The 27,834-nt window shown below is 44.6% G+C and overlaps 1 protein-coding gene and 1 long non-coding RNA gene across 6 annotated transcripts in view; one reads left to right on the forward strand and one right to left on the reverse strand.

Annotated features, from left to right (window-relative positions):
- Nucleotides 1–26,157, reverse strand: part of B4GALNT1 (beta-1,4-N-acetyl-galactosaminyltransferase 1) — a 50,040-nt gene extending 23,883 nt beyond the window's left edge. Inside the window, exons 1-2 of one of the 5 annotated variants that reach the window (XM_081851754.1) lie at nucleotides 26,017–26,153; nucleotides 25,676–25,812 (exon numbers count right to left, since the gene is read on the reverse strand). In XM_081851754.1, the coding sequence (XP_081707880.1) occupies nucleotides 25,676–25,689 (14 nt within the window). In that variant the 5' untranslated portion in view covers nucleotides 25,690–25,812; nucleotides 26,017–26,153. Of the gene's footprint in view, nucleotides 1–7,420; nucleotides 7,513–16,312; nucleotides 16,409–19,298; nucleotides 19,373–25,675; nucleotides 25,813–26,016 lie in introns of those variants that run through there. The other 4 variants (XM_081851755.1, XM_081851753.1, XM_081851756.1 and 1 more) reach the window with 4 other exon arrangements.
- LOC309336257 lies at nucleotides 19,298–27,447 on the forward strand. Its single transcript, XR_014153949.1, has 3 exons — nucleotides 19,298–19,370; nucleotides 26,014–26,558; nucleotides 27,346–27,447. It is a non-coding gene; the product is annotated as an uncharacterized lncRNA (long non-coding RNA).
- Nucleotides 27,448–27,834: the final 387 nt, after the last annotated feature.

Genomic DNA, 27,834 nt, shown 5'->3' on the forward strand with positions numbered 1-27,834 from the left:
GGACCTGGCACAGGAACCTACTTTGGCAGAACAAATGGTGGAGGAAAATGAGAAAGTTGTTTTTGAACCTAAAATAACACAAGCGGGATCCTTAGTTTTACAGAAGCAAATTGAGGACTATAAATTGAGGCCTTTTATGATTGAATCTAGAAAAAGTCAGATTTTGAGGATTGGATCCCGGCTTGGACTGAAGAAGGAACGTTGGAAAGATCCCTCTATCCAGGGATTAATTGACTTTTGGGACATGGACTTGGATTTCGAGGAGATTGAAGTTTTGGGGGCCTTTGGATTTGGAGGAATCTTGAAATACGTCCTGAAACACTTTATAGATCCTAGCTTCAACTATGGAAATTTGGCTGAATTGTCCAGAAGGAATAAAAGTATTATTAGGATGGAGTTTTCTCGAGATTTGCTCTTTAGCATTAAAAAATATGAAGAAGATCTGCAGAAGGGACCTGAAAAAGAGTTAAGAGCCTCGGACATAAGATCTCCAGGTTGATGCACTATATGGAATTGACGGAAAGGACTGGCAGAATCCAAAACCAGGGAGAGGAGTTGATGGAAGAAGATTGAAAAATTTAAAGTTTATATATAGAAATATCGCAAAATTAATGAGTGATAGAAAAATGGTGGAATTGATATTTTATGGATTTAGCAGAAATGTTATAATGAGTTAAGTATATATAAGTATTTTAGTTTTAATGTTAAAATAAGGTTAAAAAAATGTTATTTATAATATGATAGAGAATAGAGAAAGATAGAAAGGATTTGCTGAAATAACTAGTAGAAGTGGAATACAAAAAGGGAGGTGAGAGGAGGTCGAGGAAACAAGGGAATGAAAGAAAGAGTATCGAAAAGGGGGGATGTATTTTTTTAAATTGTTTTTGTTTTGTTTTAGTTAGGGTTAGGGTTAGGGAGTGGGTTTTGTTTAGTTTAGTTTAATGGGTTTAGGTTGTGTTTTGTATTGTTTATATTTTGTATTGTTTATATATTGTATTGTATTGTCTTTTTTTCTTTTCTTTTTTTCTCTTCTGTCTTCTTTCCTTTTAAAAGTAATAAATATTATTTAAAAAACAAAACAAAATAAAGTTTAGATGTTTGTACTTCTTTATTTATTGTTTTAATATTTCAGGGTCTGTGCTGCCTGATTTTTTTTTATTTTTTTTTACTGGAGATGCCCGGTGAGTTGTGTCCTTTCTCAAAGCTTTTCCTCCACCCATTACAGAGCTGTTGCCAGTGAGAGTGTCAGTCCTATGGGCAAGAGCCACCTGCACTAACAGGGGCTGGGCAGGTCAGAAGCCTAGCAAGCTGCAAGGTGAAGGAGGAAGCGCCCCAGTTTCACTTGAAGTGCAGAAAAGGCAAATCCACACAGTGCCAAAACCAGGTTATGCCACGGAAGCGAAACAAGTTTGCATGCGTTTTTTTCTTTTTCTTAGTGTGGGAGCTACTTTACTTTTCTCCTACATCTGAGATCTTCTAGAATGATGTGGTAAATTTTGAAGTGCATGGGCTCATTGGGTCAATTCTCATCCACTATCTTGGTGTATCCATTTAAACAGAAACTTCCCTCAGGCCCACTTTTAAAATGAAGTTTAGATGTTTGCACTTTTTCTTCTATTATTACTTCAGGGTCTCTGGAACTCTATATCTCAGTAAACCACAGAAAGCTTTAAAAATGTCTGAGAGGCATGGTCTAATAGGCTGCAGCTTGAGATTGACACTAATAATAATAATAATAATAATAATAATAATAATAATAAATTTTATTTATATCCCGCCCTCCCCAGCCGAAGCCGGGCTCAGGGCAGCTAACAATAATCAAATAATCAAACAATCAAATAATCACACATTCTAAAAATATTTCATTATAAAAATTAATTAAAATCAAATTAATGGCAACCGATTAAGCAAGATTCTGTGCAGGTTGCCAGAGGAGGGAGTCAGGCTGCGCCCTGACCAAAGGCCTGGTGGAACAACTCTGTCTTGCAGGCCCTGCGGAAGGATGTCAGGTCCCGCAGGGCCCTAGTCTCTTGTGACAGAGCGTTCCACCAGATTGGAGCCGCAGCCGAGAAGGCCCTGGCTCTAGTTGAGGCCAGCCTAACCTCTCTGAGGCCTGGGACCTTGAGGATGTTATTATTTGCAGACCGTAGGTTTCTCTGTGGGGCATACCAGGAGAGGCGGTCCCGTAGGTACGAGGGTCCTAGGCCGTATAGGGCTTTAAAGGTTAAAACCAGCACCTTAAACCTGATCCTGTACTCCACCGGGAGCCAGTGCAGCTGCTATAGTACCGGATGAATGTGATCTCGCAGCGAAGACCCCATAAGGAGTCTCGCCGCAGCATTCTGCACCCGCTGGAGTTTCTGGGTCAGTCTCAAGGGCAGCCCCACGTAGAGCGAGTTACAATAATCCAGTCTGGAGGTGACCGTCGCATGGATCACAGTGGCTAGGTCAGGGAGAGAGAGATAAGGGGCCAACTGCTTAGCTTGGCGGAGATGAAAAAATGCCGCCTTTGTTATAGCTGTAATCTGCGCCTCCATAGAGAGGGAGGTATCGAAGATTACACCCAAACTCTTAACGGATGGTGCTGGCACTAATTGCACCCCCGCAAGAGATGGGAGTTGCCCCCTCAATCCCATATCGTCCCGCCCCAGCCAGAGGACCTCTGTCTTCGAAGGATTTAACTTCAACCGGCTCCCATGTAACCATCCAGCCACAGCTTCCAGACATCTCGCCAGTGTGTCTGGGGCTGAGTCAGGATGGCCATCCATCAACAGATAGAGTTGGGTGTCATCAGCATACTGATGGCAACCCAGCCCAAAACTCCGGACAAGCTGGGCGAGGGGGCGCATAAAGATGTTAAAAAGCATCGGGGAGAGAATCGCACCCTGAGGCACTCCACACACCAAGGAGTGGCGCAATGACAATTCCCCCCCGAGCGCCACCCTCTGTCCCCGACCAGAGAGAAACGAGTGCAGCCATTGAAGGACTGTGCCCTGGATCCCCACGTCGGCAAGGTGGTGGTCCAGGAGTTCATGATCGACCATGTCGAAAGCTGCTGACAGATCTAGAAGAATCAGCAGCCCCGACCCACCTCGATCCAGCTGTCTATGAAGATCATCTGTTAGGGCAACCAGAGCCGTCTCGGTCCCATGACCAGCGCGGAAGCCGGACTGGAATGGATCCAGCGTCGATGTTTCATCCAGAAACCTACCAAGCTGTTCAGCAACCGCTCTCTCAATCACCTTACCCAGGAATGGAAGATTCGAGACCGGGCGGTAATTGGATAGATCTAAGGGATCTAATGATGTTTTCTTTAAGAGCGGACGCACCACTGCTCCTTCAGTTCCCCTGGGAATATCCCGGTGCCAAGGGACAAATTGATGATATCCCCCGGGGGGCCCGCACCTCGTCTGGACATGCTCTAATCAGCCATGACGGGCACGGGTCAAGAGGACAGGTGGTGGGCTTTCCAGCTCGGAGGAGTCTGTCCACATCGGCTGGAGATATCCGGTCAAAGTGGTCCAATACTGGACCAGAGGACAGTCGAGGGGCCTCCAGTTCCTTTATTGTATCCAAATTGGCAGGGAGGTCATGGCGGAGCAACAGGACCTTCTCTGCAAAAAAGCTCGCAAATGCCTCACAGCTGTGTGTCAGATTGTTATTTAAATTTGGCTGTCCCTCAAGGGACGTTAAAGACCTGATTATACTAAATAATTGCGCCGGGCGAGAGCTAGCAGATGCAATGGAGGCCGAGAAGTAAAACTTCTTAGCGGCCTTCACTGCCATCTCATAGGTTTTCATAAAAATCCTATAAGATGTTCTTGAGGCTCCGTTACGGGCACCCCGCCATACTCGCTCTAGCCGTCTGAGGTCCCGCTTCATTTTCCAAAGCTCCTCGGTAAACCAGGGAGCCCGGTTTCTGCGGGGTCGCAGAGGGCGCTTAGGTGTGATCTCATTGATAGCTGCCAGGAGCTGGGTATTCCAGCCCTCAACAAGCTCAGTCAATGAGTCGCCAGGGGGAGCAAGGTCCCGCAAGGCTTGACGGAATCTAGCAGGGTCCATCGGCTCGCCACCTAAGCAGGGTGGGGGTGGAAAGTCAATCCTGGCTTTCAGAGTGTAGTGATCAGACCATGGCACCTTCATCGAAGGAGACATGATCACATCTATACCGGCGCCAAAGATCAAATCCAGCGTGTGGCCTGCTTGATGTGTGGGGCCCAAAACAAACTGGGAGAGCCCTAGTGTCGCCATGGAAGACACCAGGTCCAGAGCCTGAGGAGGGAGTGGCATCAGCATGGAAGTTGAAGTCTCCCAATACCAATAGGTTAGGGAACTCCAAGGCCCAGCCGGCCACCGCCTCCAGCAGGCCTGACAGGGTGGCTGCTGGTGCGCTAGGTGGCCGGTACACCAGACAGACAGCCAAGCTCTCCTTGGAGCCCCACACTAGGCCAACACATTCAATGCCGGGGATCGATGGCGATGGTAGAGCCCTGAAAGAGCAATCTTCCCGGATTAATAATGCCACCCCTCCCCCCCGGCCCACAGTCCGTGACTGGTGGAGGACGGAGAAACCTGGGGGCGCCATCTCTTGTAAGGTAACAGTTACCCCTTCGCACACCCAGGTCTCCGTCACACAAGCCAGGTTGACCCCCTGCGAGGTAAAGAAATCTCGCAGGGTGGCGGTTTTGTTGCCTATAGACCTGGCATTGCACAACACCAGTGAAGGAGGTGAGTAATCCTTGCTCACCCTACCCTCGTCTCTCGGGATGGGGCGCAGATTGGAAGGGGTACGAGCATATCCGTATCTCGATCCCCTTCGCCTATAACATCTGCCCCCACCACCATACCTCCCTCGCCCCTCCACGGTAGCAATCCCAAGCCTCATACTAACCTCCATTTACAAAATAGAAAAACAAAACAACCAAAAAACAATTATGCCCAAACAAAAACCAATCCCCACCCCACTCAATATCCCACCCCAAAACAAAACAAAATAGAACAAAACAAAAATACATAGATAAAAACCACCATTCACGGTGGTACAACAAAATAAGCAATAAAAGCATGTTTAAAACACCTTAAAATATATAAAACATCTTTAGCATTTGCTGCAGCAGCACCAGTGTCCTTAAAACTATCACGGAGGTGAGCCTGGGCCCCGCCCCCTAGGCCAGATGGAATTAGCCTGAGGAGGGAGAGGCCTTCTCCAAACACTCACGATGCAGCAGCAGCAGCTGCACTAAAGGCCCAACTCCACTTTCCCTTAAGGCCATACCTCTTTGCCCTGTTTTCAATTTGTTCTCTCACTCCTATCTTCATACATAATCTTATCTTTATGCCACCTTACCACAGTTCAAACTGTTATGGACATGGGGGGGGGGAGGTCTACCCAACCAACATATCAGAAGCGTTGGCCTCCTGAGCTTGAGTGTTACGCTGTAGGGATCTGACAAAGCCACAGCTCCAAAACAGAAGGGTTGGTTCCGCTGCACAACATTGCATACACACCACTGCTAATTTCAATACATTTCCCTCCATTAGGCCAGTGTTTCCCAACCTTGGGTCCCCAGCTGTTTTCAGACTACAATTCCCATCATCCCTGACCAATGGTATTGCTAGCTAGGGATGATGGGAGTTGTAGTCCAAAACCAGCTGGAGACCCAAGGTTGGGAAACACTGCATTAGGCAACCTCTACTGGGTTCCCAGTGCCATAATAAGGCAAGGAAACCCCACTTTCTGAAACATTCACAAAAAAGTAGCCAAATAGATGGTTTTATTTAGTTCCAAGGGTGGAGTTGACCCGACCCATGGCATGAATGGAACAAGAACGCCATAATCCTTCAGAAGTGCTACCGCGTATACCAATCACCGCTCTAAAGTATCGTAGCTGGTATTACCAGTCCTGACAGAAGCCAGAACAGAATGTGCCCTTTGTTCTGGGCTTTTCCCATGTTTTGCTTGGGAGTTGGAACCTTGTTCAGTAAGAAATGATCCAGCTTTCTTCTAGCCACGGTTTTGCTTCCAATTTGCCTGGCAGAGATCTCTTGCTTGAACCTGATCGATTCCGAACCTGCAAGGCTAGACCCTAGTGAAGTTTAAGTGAAGCTTTTAAGTACCATCCCCCAAAATTTTGTCCTTATCAATTTGGCATACATTTGCATTCTGTAAATGCGAGCCATTTTCTTGTCAAAAAAGTCGAATATAAATCTATTAAATAAGTAGACTTATCAGTCTAAACTGGAACCAAACCAGTCATATTTGAACCAGAACCAAACCAAAAAATTGAATGAGCTAGCTCCCTGGCCATGCTTAGACAGAGAGACTGCAGCATCTGGGCTTTTGAGTTGCATGAAGTTGGTGCAGGGGTTAGCCTGTTGGGAAGACCCAGACAGAATTCTCCACTCATCCATGGAACATATTGGGTTACCTTGGGCCAGTCACGCTCTCTGCTTAACTCACATCCAAGGGTTATCGTCATGATAAAATAGGGGAGGGGAAGAAGAACCATATATGCTACCCTGAGCTCATTGTTAGGAAGGGCCAAATGCAAATAAATAATAATAATAATAATAATAATAATAATAATAATAATAATAATAATAATATCAACTCACTTCAGATCATTGCACAAAAGGATGCTATGAAATTACTGTACAGAAAAGACAAATATTTACATTAACCAGCTTGGTTTTAAAGCCCAGGGGATAGATGCATGACTATTATTTGCATCTATAGTTTTCAAAAGGAACTTTTTAAGGCCACAAGCGGGGAATTAGCAAAACCATATTAAATATGTTAAATGCTATTTAGAAGGTAACTCAGATACTTAATAACCATTCAGCTCACATAAACATGTTCAATAACTCCAGACAAATGTGCTTTCTAGCCCTGACTAGCTGTAGCTCTCCAAGATGGAGGAGGTATTTCCTAATCCTGCTGCCTGAGGTCCCTTTAACTGAAGATGCCATTTCTCCTTGTGGATCAGTGGCATGGCATGGGTCGCCAGCACCCAGGGCAAATATAGCGCCTCCGAACCCGTGGACTGTTACCACTCCCTAAATCCCTTCCTGCAGTCCAGTATTGAACCCCGTCATCCCATCATCCCTGACCACTGGCCAAACTGCCTGAGGCTGATGCAGTTGAGATTCCAAAGCAGGGCTACCCAGTCTATTTTAAATCCTGCAGATGCCAGGGATTGAACTAGAAATCCCTGGGTAGGCCACATGGTGCCCTACAGATGCTGTTTGACTCCCTGCTCCAGCCAGCCCCAGCCAGCATGGCCCATAGCCAGTGATGGTGGGGGTTGTAGCCAACAACATCAGGAGGGAACCAAGTTGGCCCAGCTCTGATCTGCATGAAAGAAAGCAATCTACCACTGAGATCTGGTCCCTCCCACACTTTGTCCCCCTTCAGCCCTACCTTTTTCTGAAACAGAATGTTCTGCACCCCCTCACCCAAGTGAGTTGTGTGCTTTCTCGAAACATTCCTTGCACCAGTTGCACAGTCGTTACTGGAAGGCTACAGTAATTAGTAATGATTTGGCAAGTCATCAGTTGAGCAAGATGCATGGTGAGGTTACAGGCATTCATGTTTTTGCCTGCACCACGGGATGTTGAAACTGTATTAAACAATGGAAATGAAACAAGTTTGCACCACACCCTTGAAGAAAGTCCAAAAATGCAGGCAGCTGTATCAACTGATATACGTACATTTATACATGCATACACACCCCCCACTAAAGAACAGCAATCTGTGGCATAAAACCCATTTGATTAGAATCAGTTGACAGTAATAAATTATGGGATAAATTCAACTTGTAGAAAACACTGACCTTTAACAAAAGGTATCAAGCCAGCTGAAATGCAATCTTTGGCTCTTTATTCGAAATACAAAACTGCAACACAAGCAGCCACTAACATGGTGCCATTGTGCTCACTAATATCTCCTATGGTGTCCACGAAAGGTCTCAGTAGCTATTTTCTAAAATCCACATATGAGAAACTGTTTACTCATCCTGCTCAGTTTCTATTTGCACTGGCTCAGGAATGGGTTAGAGGAGAGCTGCAAAGAGTGAATGTGGCAGTGGCTGATGTAGGTGCCATTTCACCCCACTGACGGACCATCTTGTGGCCCTGTCTCTTTTTCATATGGCAACCATTTTTTGCAAGCATTTTGTAAAGGACACCCCTGTTGCTTCCTCAAGATACCATATGTGCCCAGTTGCCCATAGAGCTTAGTGGCGACTGCTGTAGCGTATTGTACAAAATTACATATATAATGACTACAATTCTAGGCAATCATACTTATTTAGTGGCAGAAGAAAGAAAGTAGCAGCTAAGACAGAGAAGGAAAAAAATAAGCCGTCACCCCCCCCCCCTTGTGTCCTCCTATGTTGTTGGACTCTAGCTCCCATCAGCCCCCTGCCTTCATGGTCAGCTGTCAGGGATAATGGGAACTGCAGCCTAATGCACGGCAATCATGAGTGAAAATAAGGCACAAGGTTGTGCAATATCTTAATATTTTGAATTACAATGGTTTTTAAACTCCATAGTTCTATCAATTTACTTGTGCATTGCAACCTTCTTCTTGTCTTTTATGGTCATAAAAGCTTTCTCCCAAACATTATCATACCATTGCATTACTGTACTACTAAAGTTGGGGGATTTCCAACTGACAGCAATTGCTCATATGACTGCTGTCAAGAAGGAAGCTATGGGCCAGATTGAACTAACCCAGTACACTAACCGAAGCTGACACAAGGGCTCCTGTGAGCACACTAGGGCAGGGCGGCTTCTTCCACTCTCCTCCTCCCGATCTGCTCTGGAAAACCTCCAGAACAGCGCATGGGGGGAGGAAAGGAGAGGTCATTCTGTCAGGCAAGCAGAAATGCTTGCACTAATGGAATGATAACAACCGCGCAACACTGAATTCTTCTGGATATGTTCCAAATCTCTTTCAGCAACAATTCCTTATGAGTCCAAGAAGGGCCCTCTTTTGTAAATGATGTGGCACATTTCTAAATAAGTAAGTGCATTATGCAAGATAAGTCACTCGTTGGAAAACTCCACAAGAAGACAGATGTTATGACTACTAAAATTGATAACTTGGGACAAAAAGTGACTAACTTGGGACAAAAAGTGGCTATCAATACAGAAATTATTCAGGATCTGATACAGGAATCTACTTTGACAGGGCAAATTGTTGAGAAGGTGAAGGAGAAAGTTGCTGTTGTTGAACCTAAAGTAATACAAGTGGGAGTCCCAGCCTTACAGAGGCAAATTGAGGACTATAAGTTGAGGCCTTTTATGATTGATTTTAGAAAAAGTCAGATTTTGAGGATCGGAGCCCTGCCTGGACTGGAGAAGGAAAGTTGCACAGATCCCTTCATGCAGGGATTTACTGACTTTTGGGATTTGGACTTGGGTCATGAGGAGATTGGAGCTGTGGGGGCCTTTGGATTTGGAGGAATTTTGAAACATGTCCTGAAATACCTTATGGATTTTAGATTTAACTATGGAGATTTGGTTGACCTGTCGAGAAGGAATAACAGCATTGCTAGGTTGGAGCTTCCCCGAGATCTGCTCTTCAGTATCAAAGGAAGGAAAATAAGAACAAGATCAGTAGAAGACAAAGTAAAGTGCATGTATAAATATGAAGAAGACCTACAGAAGGGACTTGGAAAAGAGTTAAGAGCCTCGGACAGAAGATCACCAGGTTGATGGACTATTTGGAATTGACGAATGACTGGCAGTATCCGAGACCAGGGAGAAGAGATGGTGGAAGAAGATTGGGAAAAGTTTTAAAGTTTATTTTCAGAAATAGAAATATTGTAAAATTACTGAGTGTTAGAAAAATGTTGGAATGAAATCTTACGGCTTTAGTTGAAATGTTATAAGGAGTTAAGCATAAATAAGCATTATAGTATTAATGGAAAATAAGGGTAAAAATAAGTTAAGATATTTATATGACAGAAAATAGAGAAAGATGGAAAGGAATTGCTGAAACAATTAATAGAAGTGGAATACAAAAAGGGAGGTGAGAGGAGGTCGATGAAACAAGGGTATAAAAGACAGACTACTGAAATGGTACAATGTATGTTTTTAAATTGTTTTTGTTTTGTTTTGTTTAGGTTAATGTTGTGTTTTGTATTGTTTATATATTGTATTGTATTGTTTTTTCCTTTTCTTGTTGTTGTTTTTTTCTTTTTTCTTTTTTCTTCTTTTTTCTTTTTGTAAGTTTTAAAAGTAATAAATATTATTTAAAAAAAAGAAAGAAAAGGGGAAGAAAAGAACACTCTGTGCATGATCACAGGCACCGTTTTCTCTGACATGATTCACACCTTCCAAGATCAAGACCTGTAATTAAGAAAGAAGTTCTAGGCAAAATCTAGCCCAAATTGATCAGAAAGTTATCAAAAGGTTGTATTCTATGCCTGAACTCCCATCATTCATCCTATCAGTGATCTCTGCTCACAAAGTCAGTTATCTCTTCAAATGCAGAGATGCTCGTCATTATTTTACCACATCCTGCCCCAGCTTTGTGCAAAGCAGCTCTAGCCCTTTGAAGCCAACAACCCTGCCCAACTCTGCCAGAAAGTCACACACCAGCAACATACAACCCTCCTGCCTTGGAAAACTACAATCAAGAAGTGGGATGTAAATGTTTGAAATAAAGTAAATAAATAGAGGGGACATGAAAAAAATACACATGCTGCTCCTTAGGTAGGTCCATTTTTAACTTGGAAAATTGTGGCAACAGACCAAGGATGAGAACTCAAACTCCCATCAGCCCCAGCCAGCATGGACAAAGGTCAGAGTCAGAGATGATGGAAGCTGTAGTCCAACAACATCCGAAGAGTCTCAGGTTCTCCATCTCTGCAACAGAAGGTGCTGGTGCTAGTTCAAACATCTCTGGTTTGTTCTAGGGTAGCATCCTGATTCACCAAACACATCTCCCCTAAACTTTTTACAGGTAACCAGGCTGGGTCTGGTTAACAGATAAATGAACAGGCACATGCACACAGTGGTGGACCTCAGACTCCTCCTCCCCTCACCCCTTCCAGAAATGCAAGAGGCCCTGACACTGACCCATGGAACCCAGGATGTGCTCAAGGAAGAGAGAAAGGCACTCTGCACATGCTCAAAGGCCATTTAATCTCCAATTGTTTCTTGAGTTTCCTGGGCACAACTTGGAACCATGTTCCAGGTCTAAGAGCCAATTCATACATGTGGCTTAAGTTGCCACCATAGTCTTAAAAAAATGATCTTAACTGCCTTTCTTCATTCAAAATCTACATTAGAAAATACCTTTCTCAAGCACTGTTAAAGATGTTTGAAAGAAAACAGTGTGTAAGCTTTTGCCTTCTCCAGAACTATTACAGTATTCAGTAGACAGAAAGGGGAAAGTGAAATGACTGGTGTTGAAATGGTGTTGAAATCATGCATGGAGTCTGAATTTAGTCAGAAAGACCGTGGAAGGAGGTTGCAATATTCAAATGAGGCTCTATTAGGGGCTTTGCAGGGCTTCTGGGAAAAAGAAGCATACAGTGGTTGACACTCCAATTTTTAGAAATATAAGATCCAGCTGTTAATCACAAGTGTATCATTTTTTACTTTTGCAAAATACACAGGTTTCCTCTCACCAGTCTTGGGTTTTTTTATCATCTAGATAATACCTGTATAGGAGAACTCAGAAGCTCGCATGCAACTTGTAGTATCTTGGTTGGCCTAATAAGGGTATTGTCCTAATGTGGATTTTGGATTTTCTTCTTGTGGGTCAACACAACTACATTTGCAAGAACGGTGTTGGAGGAGCAGAGAAGAATTTGCCATGCAATGAGCATTCTGTCCAAACTTCAGCTTCACATTTGCATTGCAAAGCATTACAAAGAGTCTTGTGTTGAAAAGCAGGGTGGGAGGGACCTGCAAAAAGACAATTTGCTTTGGAGAATGCTACATTGATGCTACATTCCTACATTTAGAACAGGAGCCTGTTTGTTCAATCCATCATTTCCTTCAAATATTTTTCTTTCTCTTCCTTTCTTCCTTCCGCAAAGAAAACCACCAACTCTGTTGGGCAACTACTGTACAAGTCTTTCTCTATCCCGGGGAATATTATTTTGGCAATCAGGGATACTGAGGTTCCAGACCACTTTCCCCCACAAAAACATAGTACCAGCCATCAGGAATGTTATCCAAGATGCTGGACCACATATAGCTACCAAGTTTTGCCACCTGGTCCTCAAACACCATTATTTCAAAAAGACAGGTAAATGGGCAACACAGTAAGCAAACATATCCATGGCTATTTTAGAACAACACTTACTTCTGCTTCTGCCCACAAACACCTCCCCCAAGTTATATTGATGACATCTTCATCATCTGGACCCATGGGCAGGAGACTGTACAGTACTGTACAGTTGTACCTCGACTCCTGAACACCTTGGGAGTCAAACGTTCTGGCTCCCAAATGATCAAAAACCTGCAATGAATTTTCCGGTTTTTGGACGTTCTTTTGGAAGCCGAACATCCAACGAGGCTTCCATGGCTTCCGATTGCCTACAGGAGCTTCCTCAGCCAATCAAAAGCTGCGCTTTGGAAATCTAACGTTTCGGAAGTCAAATGGAACATTACACTAGAAAGTTAGTTAGTGGTTAAAGCTGCAAGTTGTCTTGTTTTCAGATCTGGTCTACTTATCTTGTCTCACCAAGAAATCGCCTGAAAATCCTAGCCAGTGGCCATGCAATTGCAAAATAACAGAAGTCATTCCAGACAGAAATCACTGCAGTGATCTCCTGCTCTCAGAATAAGCCAACCAGAAATTGACAGGGTGCAAATCAGATTCGTAGCAACGAAGAGCACATCATCACCAGAAATATTGTGAAATGGACAGCTGGTCAGAAGCCCATTAGTGTCACATCTGATTTAATAGCAAACACAGCTAGAAAGAAGATGTGCGTATTTAAAGGAGCTAGGGAACTTCTAAAGTATTAAATAATTGTTGTTATGCATTCACAGAATCCCAGTTTGGGATCTAAACAAGACATGCAACAAAGCCAATCTCAATCACTTCCCTGCTATTAGGATATGATGGTCTCCAAACAGCCTCATTTAGCCTCTAGCTGAGCTCCAATCATTACTCCGACCCAGGCCTGCTCAACATCTGACCCACAGAGCAGAACACCGTCTCCAGCCAGATATTTTTGCCCACCAGATGCTTCTCTCCCCCCCAAAAGGTTTAAGGCGTTTCAGTCAGTGGCAAAATCAGGTTAACCACATGCCACCAAAACATGATTATACAAGAAACCCTCAAAGCAGTTGACAAAAAGATAAAAGAAAAAATAAATAAAAAATACAATACATTATTGACACCATGATTTTAGGATAAATACAACCCCCCACTTGTCCCCCTCCCCAAAGCTACATGCCACTGGAGGGGGGAGGGGGCTGGATCAAGACACTTTAACCCTTTCACCTGCCATCATTTCCCCACTCTGAATTGCCCTCCCCATATAGCTCCTATTTGCCCTGCAGGAAGGAAATGGTTTGACCCCAAGTCCCTAACAGGTCACCATACATGTCTGGTGAATAGTGTTCACTTTGGTCAGCTGCTGCAAATTCCTACTGTAACCCTGCTTACTTTTTGTTTTGGAGTTCTGTTTTCCCTTTCTTTTCCAAAAAATTCCAATCAAAACTCAAACATCATAGTTTTGGGTCTTCTCTCAGCCTCCCCATCCCCATACCACTTCCTAGAACAAGAATGTAAGTGAGTTACCAGGGGTCTTGTAAACGGAACAGTCAATCAAACAGCCAGGGCAAAGTGCAGCAGTTATATTTACATGGGCTTGGCAGGGTGATTGTGGAACAACTCCTAAATAAACTCCTAAACTTCATCCTTTTTACTGCACATTCATGGTGATCTGTGCTTGTGAGGCCATTGTGGTCGTCACACGTGATCCCACTTCCAAAGCTATTTGCACCTGCAAACGACAATTTGGGGCAGCAGCAGGACCAGATTTAAGGTGGTCCAGGCACAGGGTGCCAAGCCAAGGGGGGCACAAAACTGAGAAGATCCATTCGGGGGCATAAAATTTTGGGCTCGCACAGGGTGCCGTATTATGAAAAATTACCATAGCCCACCCCTGGGGGCAGGTGTATTACTTCACATGCTCAATAAGTGCATATCCTGTTACTTTTTCTAACACAAATGTTCCTTGTTTATTCTTGTTCTGTTTTGGTTGCACTACAGCTCCTCCAGCCAGCAGTAATGTGGTCGCATTGGGGAAGCATCACAGAACAAGCCAAGCAGTATAAATTCAGCACTAGAACATGTTGCAGAACACACACATCGTTGAATGTGGTGGGGGGGGGGCTGTAGGATTGCCACCTCACCCACCAGAGATCCTATCTATAGCCTTAAGTTCTGAGGCAATGGGAGAAGATTCTGTCGCACTCCCCATTCTGTTCCTTCACTAGCCCCTTTGCCTTCCCTCTTCCCCTGCACCTGCTGCAAGAAGATGTCCTTGAGGAAGTTGAGCAAGGGGACCAGCGGAGAAGCAGCAGCTACATCATTTATTGCTTCCTCATAACTATTATACCTATAGCCAGGATAAGGAAACCACACTAGCGATTGCCTAAGCAGATAATGCTATTGTGACATACCTGTAAAAGAAAATTAAATTGACTCTAGGATCTTGAGAACAAGGAAACTGACAATTCATGGAGAGGAGTGGGAATGAGGGAAAATCCTTCCTGGAAAGTGATGCAACTCATAAACTACATGCTTGACTAAGAAGAAGAAGAAGAAGAGTTTGGATTTGATATCCCGCCTTTCACTCCCCTTCAGGAGTCTCAATGCAGCTAGCATTCTCCTTTCCCTTCCTCCCCCACAACACTCTGTGAGGTGAGTGGGGCTGAGAGACTTCTTTTTTTAAAAAAAAAAAAAATTATCAAAGTTTCCACAAAATTTTTGTCAACACAAACAAAAACATAAATACATAAGAACAAAAAACATAAAACACATATAATTTCGAGTCTTAATTTCTTATACCCTTACTTGGGGCTGAGAGACTTCAGAGAAGCGTGACTGGCCCAAGGTCACCCAGCAGCTGCAGGTGGAGGAGCAGAGACGCGAACCCGGTTCCCCAGATTATGAGACTACCGCTCTTAACCACTACACCACACTGGCTCCTCCAGGTGAAATCACACTAGCCTCAGCCCTTCCATCAGAAATCTCCGGGTGAAGCCAAACATTTGAGTCATGTTAGTTATCCCATCCTAGGGACAGAGAATTGGGAACCTCAGAGGTTCAATCTGGCTCCCAGGTGCTTCCCATGCCAAGGCTATATCTTCTTATCCTCTCCTCCAAAGCCAAGACCACCTCCCCTAATAACATTCCCTGGATGATTTCTAAGAGCCTGCATCTCTGACTGAGCTGGGTAGGGAGAAGGCTCTAAAGCCCAACTCTGCTGCCATTTACTATGGGAAGTAAGGCATAAACCCTTTGCCTCTGTGTCCTGGCCTCACATGGGAGTCTGGGGGCTCATCCACATCGCCATTTGCTCCGCTGCTCCCCCCCCCCCGGGGAAACTTGATCTTCAGCCCTGAATCGGAACAAACAGCAACAACTTAACAGCTTGATTGTACAAAACCTCTCAGCAGTTTACAAAAAAATAAAAATAAAACATACAATTATGAATAAAAAAGTAACAATAATAATTTAAGGCCAATGCATACAGAAAGCCATCAACTGTCTCCACAATAATTCATCACAAATCTGCAAGAGTAGAATATGGTGATTTGAGGTTCTTTCAGGATTTAATACGATATCTATCGAGATTCGTTATCTGTGTGCATGCATATGTAGATGTACATACTTTGCTCTCAAGAAGCAGAAAGAGAACAGATTGCTACAGATTGTAGAGGTTACTTTGCACACAAAAATAGTAATAATGGGAAAATTACTGCGTATACTGAGAAACTACAATTAAGTGATGCTTAATTTAGCAATAAAGTCAAAATATGGCTCAACTTTGGTCACCCCCCACTGTTCCCAGAATGGCCAAGGCATCAGACTCTACTCCTTTGAACATCTCACACACTATGACACTTTTTGACATTGCAATACAGCAGTGACATCTTGACAAACTGATTATTGCTTTGTCCTTTCTGAGACGGATTTCATTAAGTTCTACTATATTAGAAGTCAAAACACAGAAGCTTTTGAATATAAAAAATGCTAACCTTGAGCGCCAGTACTCGTCAAATAACCAAATTGTTGTTACATTTTTAGTTAATAAAACATTTAAAATACCTGGGACGAAAATCTGCACTGGTTCAGTCACAAAAACGATGCACAGCAATGCTGGAAGCTGTGGTCCAGAAACATCTGGAAGCCATCACATTAGACACCCCTTATCTGAAAGAATCCACTGCAACATTGAACACTATTCAGACACGTCAGCTGGTGCAGAATTTGGTAACCAGGTTGCTCATTGGAGCAAGCAGGTTTGAGCATATTACACCAATCCTGGTTGAACTGCACTAGCTGCCAATTAGTTTCTGGCCCCAGTTCAAAGTCTTAACTGTCTCAGGACTGCAATTGCTCAAGGTCTGCCACTCCCCATATGAACCTACCTGAACGCTATGATCATCCCCTGAGGCCTTTCAAGGGCCTCCTCCATGAGAAATCCGGAGGATCAGTGGCATAGTATGGGTTGCCAGCCCCCGGGGCACGGCCCCTTCCTGCAATCCAGTATTGAACCCCATCATTGTTACTAACGAACTTGCAAAGTGAAAAAAACTGCATGCCTAGTTCATTTCATCTCCATTTAAAGGCAGAAATTGTATTTGTTAAAATTGTGTATTGCTCTCTTCCTGCTCAAAGCAGCACCTATGGGATGCCCAGGCTTCCTCCCACTGGGATAGTAGCAAGCTCAGACCTGCTTAGTTCCATAGAAACAATTACATTAGGACTTGCAGTCCATTTGCTGGCTGTGCCTGAATTATTAGCAGGCACTGCTTAATTCTCAAGGCAGCTTTTTTTTTAAATGTATTTTTTATTAAAGATGTCTTGTTTACAAAGTATGTGCAATGTCTCTTTTTTCAAGGAACATATTCTACAGGTCGGTGTGGCGTTTGCCTCCTAGGTGGGTCATAAGGAAAGGGTTAAATGAGTGTGATGCGATTGACCAGTGAGAACCCGAGGGGAGGAGGTGGAGTTAGAGAGAGAGTTGGTGTTGTTTAAAAGTCAGTTGAGAGTTGGGAGTTGGAGAAGGAAGAGGGAGGTTGAGTCTGTGGGTTAGTCGAGTTGTGTGGTGAGAGAGTGAGAGGAGCTGGTAGGTGGAGTCAGATAGATAGTTGGGATAATCAGTTTGAAGTTGTTAGTTGTTCATGCCTATAAAAATAAACTTGATTATTTGTTAATGTTAACAACTGTCTGGACTCCGTGTGTACCCAAGAGAAATGGGCTGGTGGCAGCGAAGAAAGCAAACACAGTGGTGGCACAGGGATCAACAGACCATCAAACGTCCGGGGACCCTGTGTGATCGCCACAGTCGGTTTCATTTGTTGAGACATTAGTGTTACATTAGGGGGGGAAGGGGAAAAGAGGTGGAGGGGGCCATGGTGGGTGAGGGTGGGGTATCAGCCTGTTCTTTTTTGAAAAAGTCTCATTTCACTTCTCTTCCATGTTTGTTTCAGCAGGTACTAGTCATCTGCACCCATTCTTTCATATAATCACTAATAACCACACCCTCTGACTCCATCCATATGCTTGCACACATGGTTCAAACTATACATGGTTCAAAATGTAAGCTCCACCAAGTTCAAATACAATTGTGTCCAAGCCTGAAATCTTATACAAATTCAAGTCAGTGACAGCACACAAAGGGATCCACAACAACCCCTTTAAGCAATTAAAAGTGGGAATTTAAATCCCATAGGCTTCCAAGGGATAACACTCAAAATGTTGGTTCTTCTGACCTGCTGGATTTCTGCCTGTCATACATCGGTTAAAGGTACATAAACTCTGCCAGGGGGGAAAAGGTGCCAGTCTTTATGCTCAAGGTTACCTTGCATATACATGATGGCACACATACACGCCCACAGCACCCTCAGACTCAAAGCCTTGCAGGGCTTTAAAAGCCTAACTGATCTGGGAGAATCCACTGCAGCATTGCTGAAGCTAAGCGGCTGCAGTTGAGTTCAGATCAGTCCCCTGGGTAGAAGATCACAGGAGCCCAGTTCAAAAGTTACACAATACCAACCGAAGTTCCCTTGGGTAGAAAGAGCAGAGATAATAACAAGAACATCTGCAAGGAGCTGCTATCGCATGCCCCAACTTGTCATGCATGTCCCAGGCTGCACCACCTGGTGTCCTCAGGCACAGTGATGCATGCGAAAAGACACACACCTTACAGACTTTCACCAGAGGGCCAGAGGGCAGACATACATTGTATTAAGGGCATGGCTACTTGGCTTGGCTCCACACATGAATTTGTCTTACGAATAGGGCTAGGGGAGCCCAGCTTGGGTATGAGCAAGGTATTCTCATCTGTTTCTCTGCTTTACTGGATTTATGAGCCCCAGTATCATTACTGGGACTGGTTCGGATTCTTTTCTTGCCTCTGGGTGCCTTTTTAGGTTCAAAGCTAAGTTAAAATCTCAACAATTACTGTGTCAAGTTCAGTCACCTTCCACCCTTCCACTTGATAAACGGGATCCTGACAGAACAGATAAGCTCCAAGTTTGTTAATTATTGCTTATCTCACAGTTCACATTCTTCTGCTCTCCAGCTTCCAGGTTAAAAGAACAGTTAATAAAACAGTTAATAAAATGCTTGGTTTAAAACAAGTTAAAATCAATTAAAACTCGGTTGAAATCTGTGGAGCTCTGGAGCTGGCTGCCCTTTCAGGGACTGAGCAAGGTATTAATGTTTGCGGAAGAGCAACAGCTATGGGGCCGTGCATCTGCTTTGCATGCAAAGGCCTTAGGTTCCATCCCTGGTATCTCCAGGCAGGGCTGGAACGCTCCCCTCTCTGAAACCCTGGAGCACTTCGGTTAGTCAGTCTCAACCGTCCTAAACTTGAGATATTTAAGGCAGCTTCCTGTTTAATGAACAAAAATATTTTCAAATCTGTTGTTGACATCAGAAAGGTGAAAGTTATTTATAAATGATGGAAGTTTGAGGTTGTGTGTAGGACTTTGAGATATAGCGGTTAAGATTGTCTGAAGAAAGAAGAAAGAAAATTCAGAGTCCTTGTCTCACACAGAAAGTGGTGAACCCTCCCAGCTCTCACCTGGGAGCTTTCGTTTCTTCTTCCAGTTTCTCACTCAGGGTCCCTCCATCCATCCACCACCTTCATGTGTGTGTGTAATCCTGGAACCCAGTAATGGCCCAAAGCAGAGGACACCAAAGGAAAACAAAAGAAAAGAGAAGAAATAAGATAAAAAGGAGGGACATATATATATGAGAAAAGAAACAAAGGGAAAATAAAAATAAAACAGGACTTTCGAATTTTTGTTTGTCAGTTGCCCAAAAAAAACCTATTCAAAACATTCACTCTGTTAAGCAATACTTCCCCAATCTTCAGACCCATACGTCTCAAATGCATTCCTTTTCAAACAAAATGTCCAAAAAGGGGTTCTCTAGTTGTTGTTACTCACAAATATCAGCAATGATTTTTCTGTAATCAAACCTATATGTCAGGGACAGTCCCAGAATTACAAAAGCCATCTCAGTTTCTCATTTAATCCCAGAATGTCCCTATTTCCCCTGCGAGTGCTGCTGCTGCCGAGCTCAAAAAAAGAGGAGGATCCGGCACTTGTCCTGAGCAGCCGAGGAGGCAAGGGAGCCCCTGTGGCCTCTCCATGGCCGCTGCTGCTGCCCCACTTCCTTGGGCAGCTCATAGCAGCTGCTAGAGAGCAGATGAGAAGAGGCTGCCACTGCCAAGGCCCAGCCCTGTGTGAAGTGCTGGCTCTGAGGTGCAGGCAGAGGGCAAGGGCCTCCCTGGGAAGGAGGGAAGGAAGGAAGGAAGGAAGGGGGAGCAGAACGGAGCGCAAGGAGTCTGGATTTAAAAAAAAAAACAACTTTGTGCATCTACGTCTAATCTTGCCCCTTTGCCCAGCATGGACAAAGGTCAGAGTCAGAGATGATGGAAGTTGTAGTCCAACAACATCCAAAGAGTCTCAGGTTCTCCATCTCTGCAACAGAAGGTGCTGGTGCTAGTTCAAACATCTCTGGTTTGTTCTAGGGTAGCATCCTGATTCACCAAACACATCTCCCCTAAACTTTTTACAGGTAACCAGGCTGGGTCTGGTTAACAGATAAATGAACAGGCACATGCACACAGTGGTGGACCTCAGACTCCGCCTCTCCTCACCCTTTTCGGCAACGTAACAAGCCCTGACACTGACCCATGGAACCCAGGATGTGCTCAAGGAAGAGAGAAAGGCACTCTGCACATGCTCAAAGGCCATTTAATCTCCAATTGTTTCTTGAGTTTCCTGGGCACAACTTGGAACCATGTTCCAGGTCTAAGAGCCAATTCATACATGTGGCTTAAGTTGCCACCATAGTCTTAAAAAAATGATCTTAACTGCCTTTCTTCATTCAAAATCTACATTAGAAAATACCTTTATCAAGCAATGTTAAAGATCTTAAAAAGAAAACAGTGTGCAAGCTTTTGCCTTCTCCAGAACTATTGTTCAGTAGACAGAGAGGGGGAAGCAAAATGACTGGTGTCGAAATCATGCATGGAGTCTGCATTTAGCAAGCCTTCAGAAAGAACAGGAAGAATGCCTTAAACTTATGAGTAAGGAAAATAATGATCCGGGGTGACGCCCGTGTCCTCACTGCTAATGTGAGAGGAATTTTTGAACGGGTACAGGTCGTCCCTATGGTGACCCGCCTACTTAGCGGGATGCCTGAAAAAAAAAAAAAGAAAAAAAAAAAGAAAGAAGAGGAAGAAAGAGGGAACAGAATGGATCTTGATTTAAAAAACAAAACTTGGTGCATCTACATCTAATCTTGCCCCTTTCTAAAAATAAATAAATTTCTGGGTGAGTATTTCTTTTTGTAAATCTACCAAGTAATAAAATAAAAATAAAATAAAGGGGTTTTCTCAGGATGGGGGAGGGCATGTGTGCTATGTCCCATTAGGGAGGTGGTGGTTCCCGCCCATCTTCTGATGGGAAATGCTCTGCAAGAGGGGGGGTACAAAAATGGGGGGTTCAAGGAGGGTCAGTTGAGAGGAGTGAGAAATGTCCCTATTTTCATCTGAGGAATGTTGGAGGGTATGCATACATTTAAGCACTCTTACCACTTAGTCATGGAGAATCCTGGAAATTGTCATTTGTTAAGGGTGCTGAGAAGTGTAGCTCTGAGAAATCAGCAACTTTAAACTAACTACAGTTCCCAGGATTCATGACTGTTAAGATTGCTTACCATGTTTGGTGTGGATGTGATTTCTGTTTGCTTCACCCACCCTATACATTAACACACATTTAAAACACATGACTTTCTCTAAAGAATCCTGAAACCTTAACAAGCCACAGTTCCCAAGATTTCGGATGGGGGAGCCATGTGTCCTTGGAAGGTGGTGGACTCTCCTTCCTTGGAGGTTTTCAAGCAGAGGTTGGGTGGCCTACTGTCATGAATGCTTTAGCTGAGATTCCTGCATTGCAAGGGGTTGGACTAGATGGCCCTTGGGGGTCCCTTCTAACTCTATCATTCTGTGATTCTATGACTGTACAGGTCAGCAATGCAGCTGAAGAATGGAGGTCAACCACCAACTCCAAATAAATGGCAGCAACATCCTCCAAAGTTCAGGATCCACTAAAATTAAAAAGAACACATACAAATGAAAGTAACCCATTACCAAGTTTGGGGTCCCAGCTGATTAAAAATCAGAGGTGGAAGAGAATAAAACACTGAGATCCAGGTAGGAGAATAACAAGAACAGATAACTGCAGTATAGAAATGGGAAGAGCATGCCTCATAGCTGCAGAAATAACCAAAGGTTCACTATTACAAAGTACAAAAGAGCTATTTGGCTATATGAAAAGAATAATGAGAGGAAATGCGGAGTTCGAACTTCCCTTTCTTTTGCAGAAATAGGCTCTGGAACTGGGTAAATTAAGGAAGCTTGTTCCAAGAGTCCTTCCAACCTCCCACCCATGCTCATCAACAGTGGCGTAGCATGGGTTGTCAGCACCCGGGGCAAGGCAAGTAATTTGCGCCCCCTAACCCTGGATTTGCGCCCCCTAACCCTATCCCTAACCCTAACCCCCAGATGTTGCGCCCGGTGCGGCCGGCACCCCCTGCACCCCCCACGCTACGCCACTGCTCATCAAGAAGTGCAGGCAGCTAGGGACTGGGCTGTGTGACAGCCCCTCCACCAACCTGAGGAGTTGCTGAGGATTGTCCTATCAGCCAGCCCTTGGGTCTTCATCTGCTGTTGCTGAATGCCACGTAGGCCCTGAGCAAGACCTCCCTCAACCAGGATGTGATTAGGGATGAGGAAGCTGATTTGATTTGTTTCACTGAGAATCAAACAGCCAGGACAGAGTGCAGCAGTTATATTTACATGGGCTTAGCAGGGTGGTTGTGGAACAACTCCTAAATAAGCACCACCTCATCCTTTTTCCTGCACATAGAAGCCTAACAAACAAACGTTTATTTGCAACCTCAAACTCGTTTTGTAGGTCTCTTCTCTGTAGGCAGCCTGGCTCCTCCCCGGCTTTACCTGGGAGTAAATCCCACCAAACTCAATAGACTTCCAAATCGACTTGCTTGGGATTGGGCAAAAGGGGAGGGGGGAGAGAGAGGAACCTTAGCTAACTTTGCAAAGCCTTGCAGAGGCAGCTGCATGCACCTTTGCCTTTTGTGGAGGATGGTAGCATGAGAACGGGCCTCTTCTGCAGTGGCTCCCCATTTGTGAAATGTTCTCCCCAGGGAGGCTCGTCTGGCACCTTAATTGCATATCTTTAGGCACCAGGCAAAGACGTTTCTCTTCAACCAGGCATTCAGCTGATTAACATTCTATGGCTTTTAAAATGTGCTTGTGGGATGGGAGTTATTGATTGGTTTCTGTTTCTGTTAGATAAAGGAATATTTATAATAATATAAAAGTGTATAAGCATGTATCATCCTGATATTAATCATCTCAAAATTAAACAATGAACAGTTACAAATGGAAAGGCCTGGGAGGGTGGAAAAACCAGGGCAGACCAGGTATCCCCCCTATCTTTCAAGTTGTTTTCATATTTGTTTCCATAAAGTTGGGGAATACAGAAACTTTGAGGGGGGATATAGTTACCCCAATTTATACCCCCTCTGGACTTCCAATCGCTATGAACAGTTCCAAAAATGTGTTTGGTTGCCCATTACAAGCCATTTTATAATACGTTAATTTGATTATTATGAAAGTTCTGATTATTCCACACTACTATTATTGTTGGCAGGGCAACTCACATCTTGTGGTTTCATTAATGATTTGTAATATAATTACAAATAAGTTTGACTCAATCTGCTATTCTGTTCACATAAACTTCCTTCCAAAGTTCACAATCTGACCTGTTAGAAGGAAGGATCAAGAACAAAGTTCTCTTCTCTGATTAGGATAATATGGTGGCCTAAAGTGACAAGATAAGGCACGGCAGCTAACAGGTCTTGAGGGACAGCAGTGGGTTAAGGAATCTCTGTGCCAAGATCACTCACTCTGCTTAGGAGGCCTCATCCAGTGTCTGGCTGTTTCTTATATGGAGCTAACCCCCCCCCCCCAGGTAGGCAGGCTCCAAAGGATGGGAGTCGGGGAGGGGGATGTAAATTCTGACAATCCAGAAGAGACTAGGTGATTACAAGATGGAATGGTTGCCATGTGCAGAGCAAAATTAGCAGGGTCTGTGGTGAATGTACTCAGCCATGAAGTTTACCAACACCACATATACAAGAATTCCTTCCAGTAGCACCTTAAAGACCAACTAAGTTAGTTCTTGGTATGAGCTTTCGTGTGCATGCACACTTCTTCAGATACACTGAAACAGAAGTCACCAGACCCTTCTATATAGTGAGAAGGTGGGGAGGGGTATTACTCAGAAGGGTGGTGGGAATGGGTGATTGGCAGATAGCTGTGATGAGCCTGTTGACGACTCTTAACGACTTCCCACCTTCTCACTATATAGAAGGGTCTGGTGACTTCTGTTTCAGTGTATCTGAAGAAGTGTGCATGCACACGAAAGCTCATACCAAGAACTAACTTAGTTGGTCTTTAAGGTGCTACTGGAAGGAATTTTTTTATTTTGTTTTGACTATGGCAGACCAACACGGCTACCTACCTATAACCACATATACAAGATTAGAATTAACACACAGGAATGGAATTACCGTATTTTTTGCTCTGTAAGACTCACTTTTTCCCTCCTAAAAAGTATGGGGAAATGTGTGTGTGATTGCAGGCTGCGCAGCTATCCCAGAAGCCAGAACAGCAAGAGGGATTGCTGCTTTCACTGCGCAGCGATCCCTCTTGCTGTTCTGGCTTCTGAGATTCAGAATATTTTTTTTCTTGTTTTCCTCCTCCAAAAACTAGGTGCGCCTTGTGGTCTGGTGCGCCTTATAGAGCGAAAAATACGGTAACTCCAATCCCAATTCCATGTTAGATAGAAACATACTTCACTGTAAGCATGAACTGAAAAGATGTGCACGTGTATACACAGCCACCTTTTTTATTTACAACGATCCTATATTTATTTACAGTGATCCTATATTTGCCAACTCAGAAGCAAATCCTACCAAGTTCAATAGCACTAAGGCTGCAATGCTAACCTCACTTGCCTGAAGTACTACTGAATTCAATAGGTCTTACTTCTGAGGAGACACAGCTAGAACTGCAGCCTGAGTGTGCAAAGAAACACGATATGGAGCTGCAATCTGACAAGCACACAGCTGAACAAAGGTCTCACTAGACACCGTGATTTCTGAGTACAAAGACATAGGCTTGGGTTACAAGTCAGTCTAACTTATGTGACAGTTGGTTATTGGGTTTTTTTAAAATAAAGAAATCACACACACCCAGAAATGCAGTAGGAATAAGAATCCAAACCCAGTTTCCTAATCTAAGTCATGCCCATACGGCACATGTGCTCTGAAACAGGCAACTGGCCTTGGACAGTAAGCCTTATGTAAACCTTGTTGACAGCAGCTGTACAATTCCTCTAGCCATCCCTGGGTCCGGTTTCTGGCAGATCAGAGATATACCTGTGCCATTCAGACAAAAGGCAGCTCCCATCTCACCTTCGCTTTCTAGGCAGGTCGGCCCACTATTGAAGCACATTCAATCCTGGACTGGAAGGGAAGAGAATCCCTTTCCGAACATGACTGCATCTTGGGGCCTGTTCCCAGGGCTACCTGACGCCCTTTGGCTGGTAATGCAATTAACAAGCTCTCTTTGGAATAAATCCCAGGCATAAATGAGACGGTAAATTCTATCATGGGAGGCGGGGGAGAGCCAGAAAGCTAAAAGAAATGCCACCTGCACTTAGGACTCTCCCCCTCCCCACATTACCTAACATGACCAAATAAATAAACCCCGGTGATATTATAAAGAATTAACCCATCACTCCTCTATCAAGCAGCATTCAGATGACAAGGGGAGGCCAAAGCTCTTGTCTCCTGTACCTATAAAACGCCATTGGGAACGAAATAATTGGCTCCACACCATCCGCATCTATCCTCCATCGGGACCGGATCCAGGCCTGCTGTTGCCACCGCTCAGGCCCAATTGTGACAGACTCGTCTATCCCCGCACCAAAAGACTGCCATGATGAGAGAGAGAGAGAGAGAGAGATAAAATCTCTTTTTTAAAACCTGTCCAGCCAATCAATGCAGTCGATTGGCTGGGCTCCGGCCCCCACCCCCGCCAGCCCCACCTAGCTATAAAGAAGAAAAGCCAGGCTGGTCCGGGCATCGGAGCGCTGAGACGCCGGCTAGCTCTCCGCGGACGCGGGCAGAGACAGTACCTTGGTCCCGAGGAGGAGGAGGAGGAGGAGGAGGCGAAGTAAATCGGAGGAGCTGCACGCTCAGCGCTGCTGCTGCAGCATCTGCCTCGCCCCCATCTCCCGTGCCATTTTCACATCGCCGCTTCGCTTTCTTCTCTCCGACCTCAGGGCAATCTTCCGGCTTCCAGATTACACATGCGGCAGGTTTTCGTTTTGCTTTAAAGGAATAGCAGGTACCCTGCGAGCAGAAAAGCACTAGCCCCTCCGCCCAAGGAAGAGAGCAGGCGGGCAGCGGCCAGGGGAGCAGCTCCGCCCCGCCCCTAGCGGCCGAGCCGGGAATCGGAGCAGGAGGAGTCTGCGCGCCAACAACCGTGACCCGGAGTTCACACGTGGCGCGTGTTGTGGGTGGGGGCAGAAACAGTTTCCACTCACCCACTGGCATGCATGCATCCACATATGTGCATGTCTCGGGCGCTCTAGCGGGGAGGTTTAACGACTAAGAACAAAAGATAAAGGCTTCCCCACGCCTCAAGAGTTAACATTTAAAATTTCAGCGTTAATTTGTTGTTGTTGTTTAGTCGTTTAGTCGTGTCCGACTCTTCGTGACCCCCTGGACCAGAGAACGCCAGGCACCTCTGTCTTCCACTGCCTCCCGCAGTTTGGTCAAACTCATGCTGGTAACCTCGAAAACACTATCCAACCATCTCGTCCTCTGTCGGCCCCTTCTCCTTGTGCCCTCCATCTTTCCCAACATCAGGGTCTTCTCCAGGGAGTCTTCTCTTCTCATGAAGCGGCCAAAGTACTGGAGCCTCAGCTTCACAATCTGTCCTTCCAGTGAGCACTCAGGGTTGATTTCCTTCAGTATGGAGAGGTTTGATCTTCTTGCAGTCCATGGGACTCTCAAGAGTCTCCTCCAGCACCAGAATTCAAAAGCATCCATTCTTCGGCGATGGGCCTTCTTTATGGTCCAGCTCTCACTTCCATACATCACTACTGGGAAAACCAGAGCTTTAACTATACGAACCTTTGTTGGCAAGGTGATGTCTCTACTTCTCAAGATGCTGTCTAGGCCTGTCATTGCCCTTCTCCCAAGAAGCAGGGGTCTTTTAATTTCGTGGCTGCTGTCACCATCTGCAGTGATCATTGAGCCCAAGAAAGTAAAATCTCTCACTACCTCCATTTCTTCCCCTTCTATTTGCCAGGAGGTGATGGGACCAGTGGCCATGATCTTCGTTTTTTTGATGTTGAGCTTCAGACCATATTTTGCACTCTCCTCTTTCACCCTCATTAAAAGGTTCTTTAATTCCTCCTCACTTTCTGCCATCAAGGTTGTGTCATCAGCGTTAATAGAAGCATAGAATTGTAGAGTTTGACTTCACCCCCAAATCGTCTCCCAAGACTGATATATGCCAACCAATAAGATCAATAACAGAACCATGGAATTATAGGGACAAGAGGCATCTAGTCCAGGCCCCTGCAATGTAAGTCTCTTTGGCCCAGTGCTGGATTTAGGTACTCTATAAGCTTAACAAGCTATAGCTTAGGGCCCCCAAAAACTAAAAGAAAAATTTTGGGGTGCCCCCCAAAATCCAAAGAAAAAAAACCTGGACGTACATACCCAAAATATAACATAAAAAACAAATAAAACAAAACCTACATACAGCAACGGCGTTTTGTGTTGTGTAGGCTCCTATGATGTAAGTACTGTGGTACCTCAGGTTACAAACACCTCGGGTTACAAACGCTTCAGGTTACAGACTCCGCTAACCCGGAAGTAGTACCTCGGGTTAAGAACTTTACCTCAGGATGAGAACAGAAATTGCGCACTGGCAGTGCAGC

This window comes from Podarcis erhardii (assembly GCF_964252035.2).
Source record: "Podarcis erhardii genome assembly, chromosome: 2".
In the NCBI taxonomy this organism is placed as follows: Eukaryota; Metazoa; Chordata; class Lepidosauria; order Squamata; family Lacertidae; genus Podarcis; species Podarcis erhardii.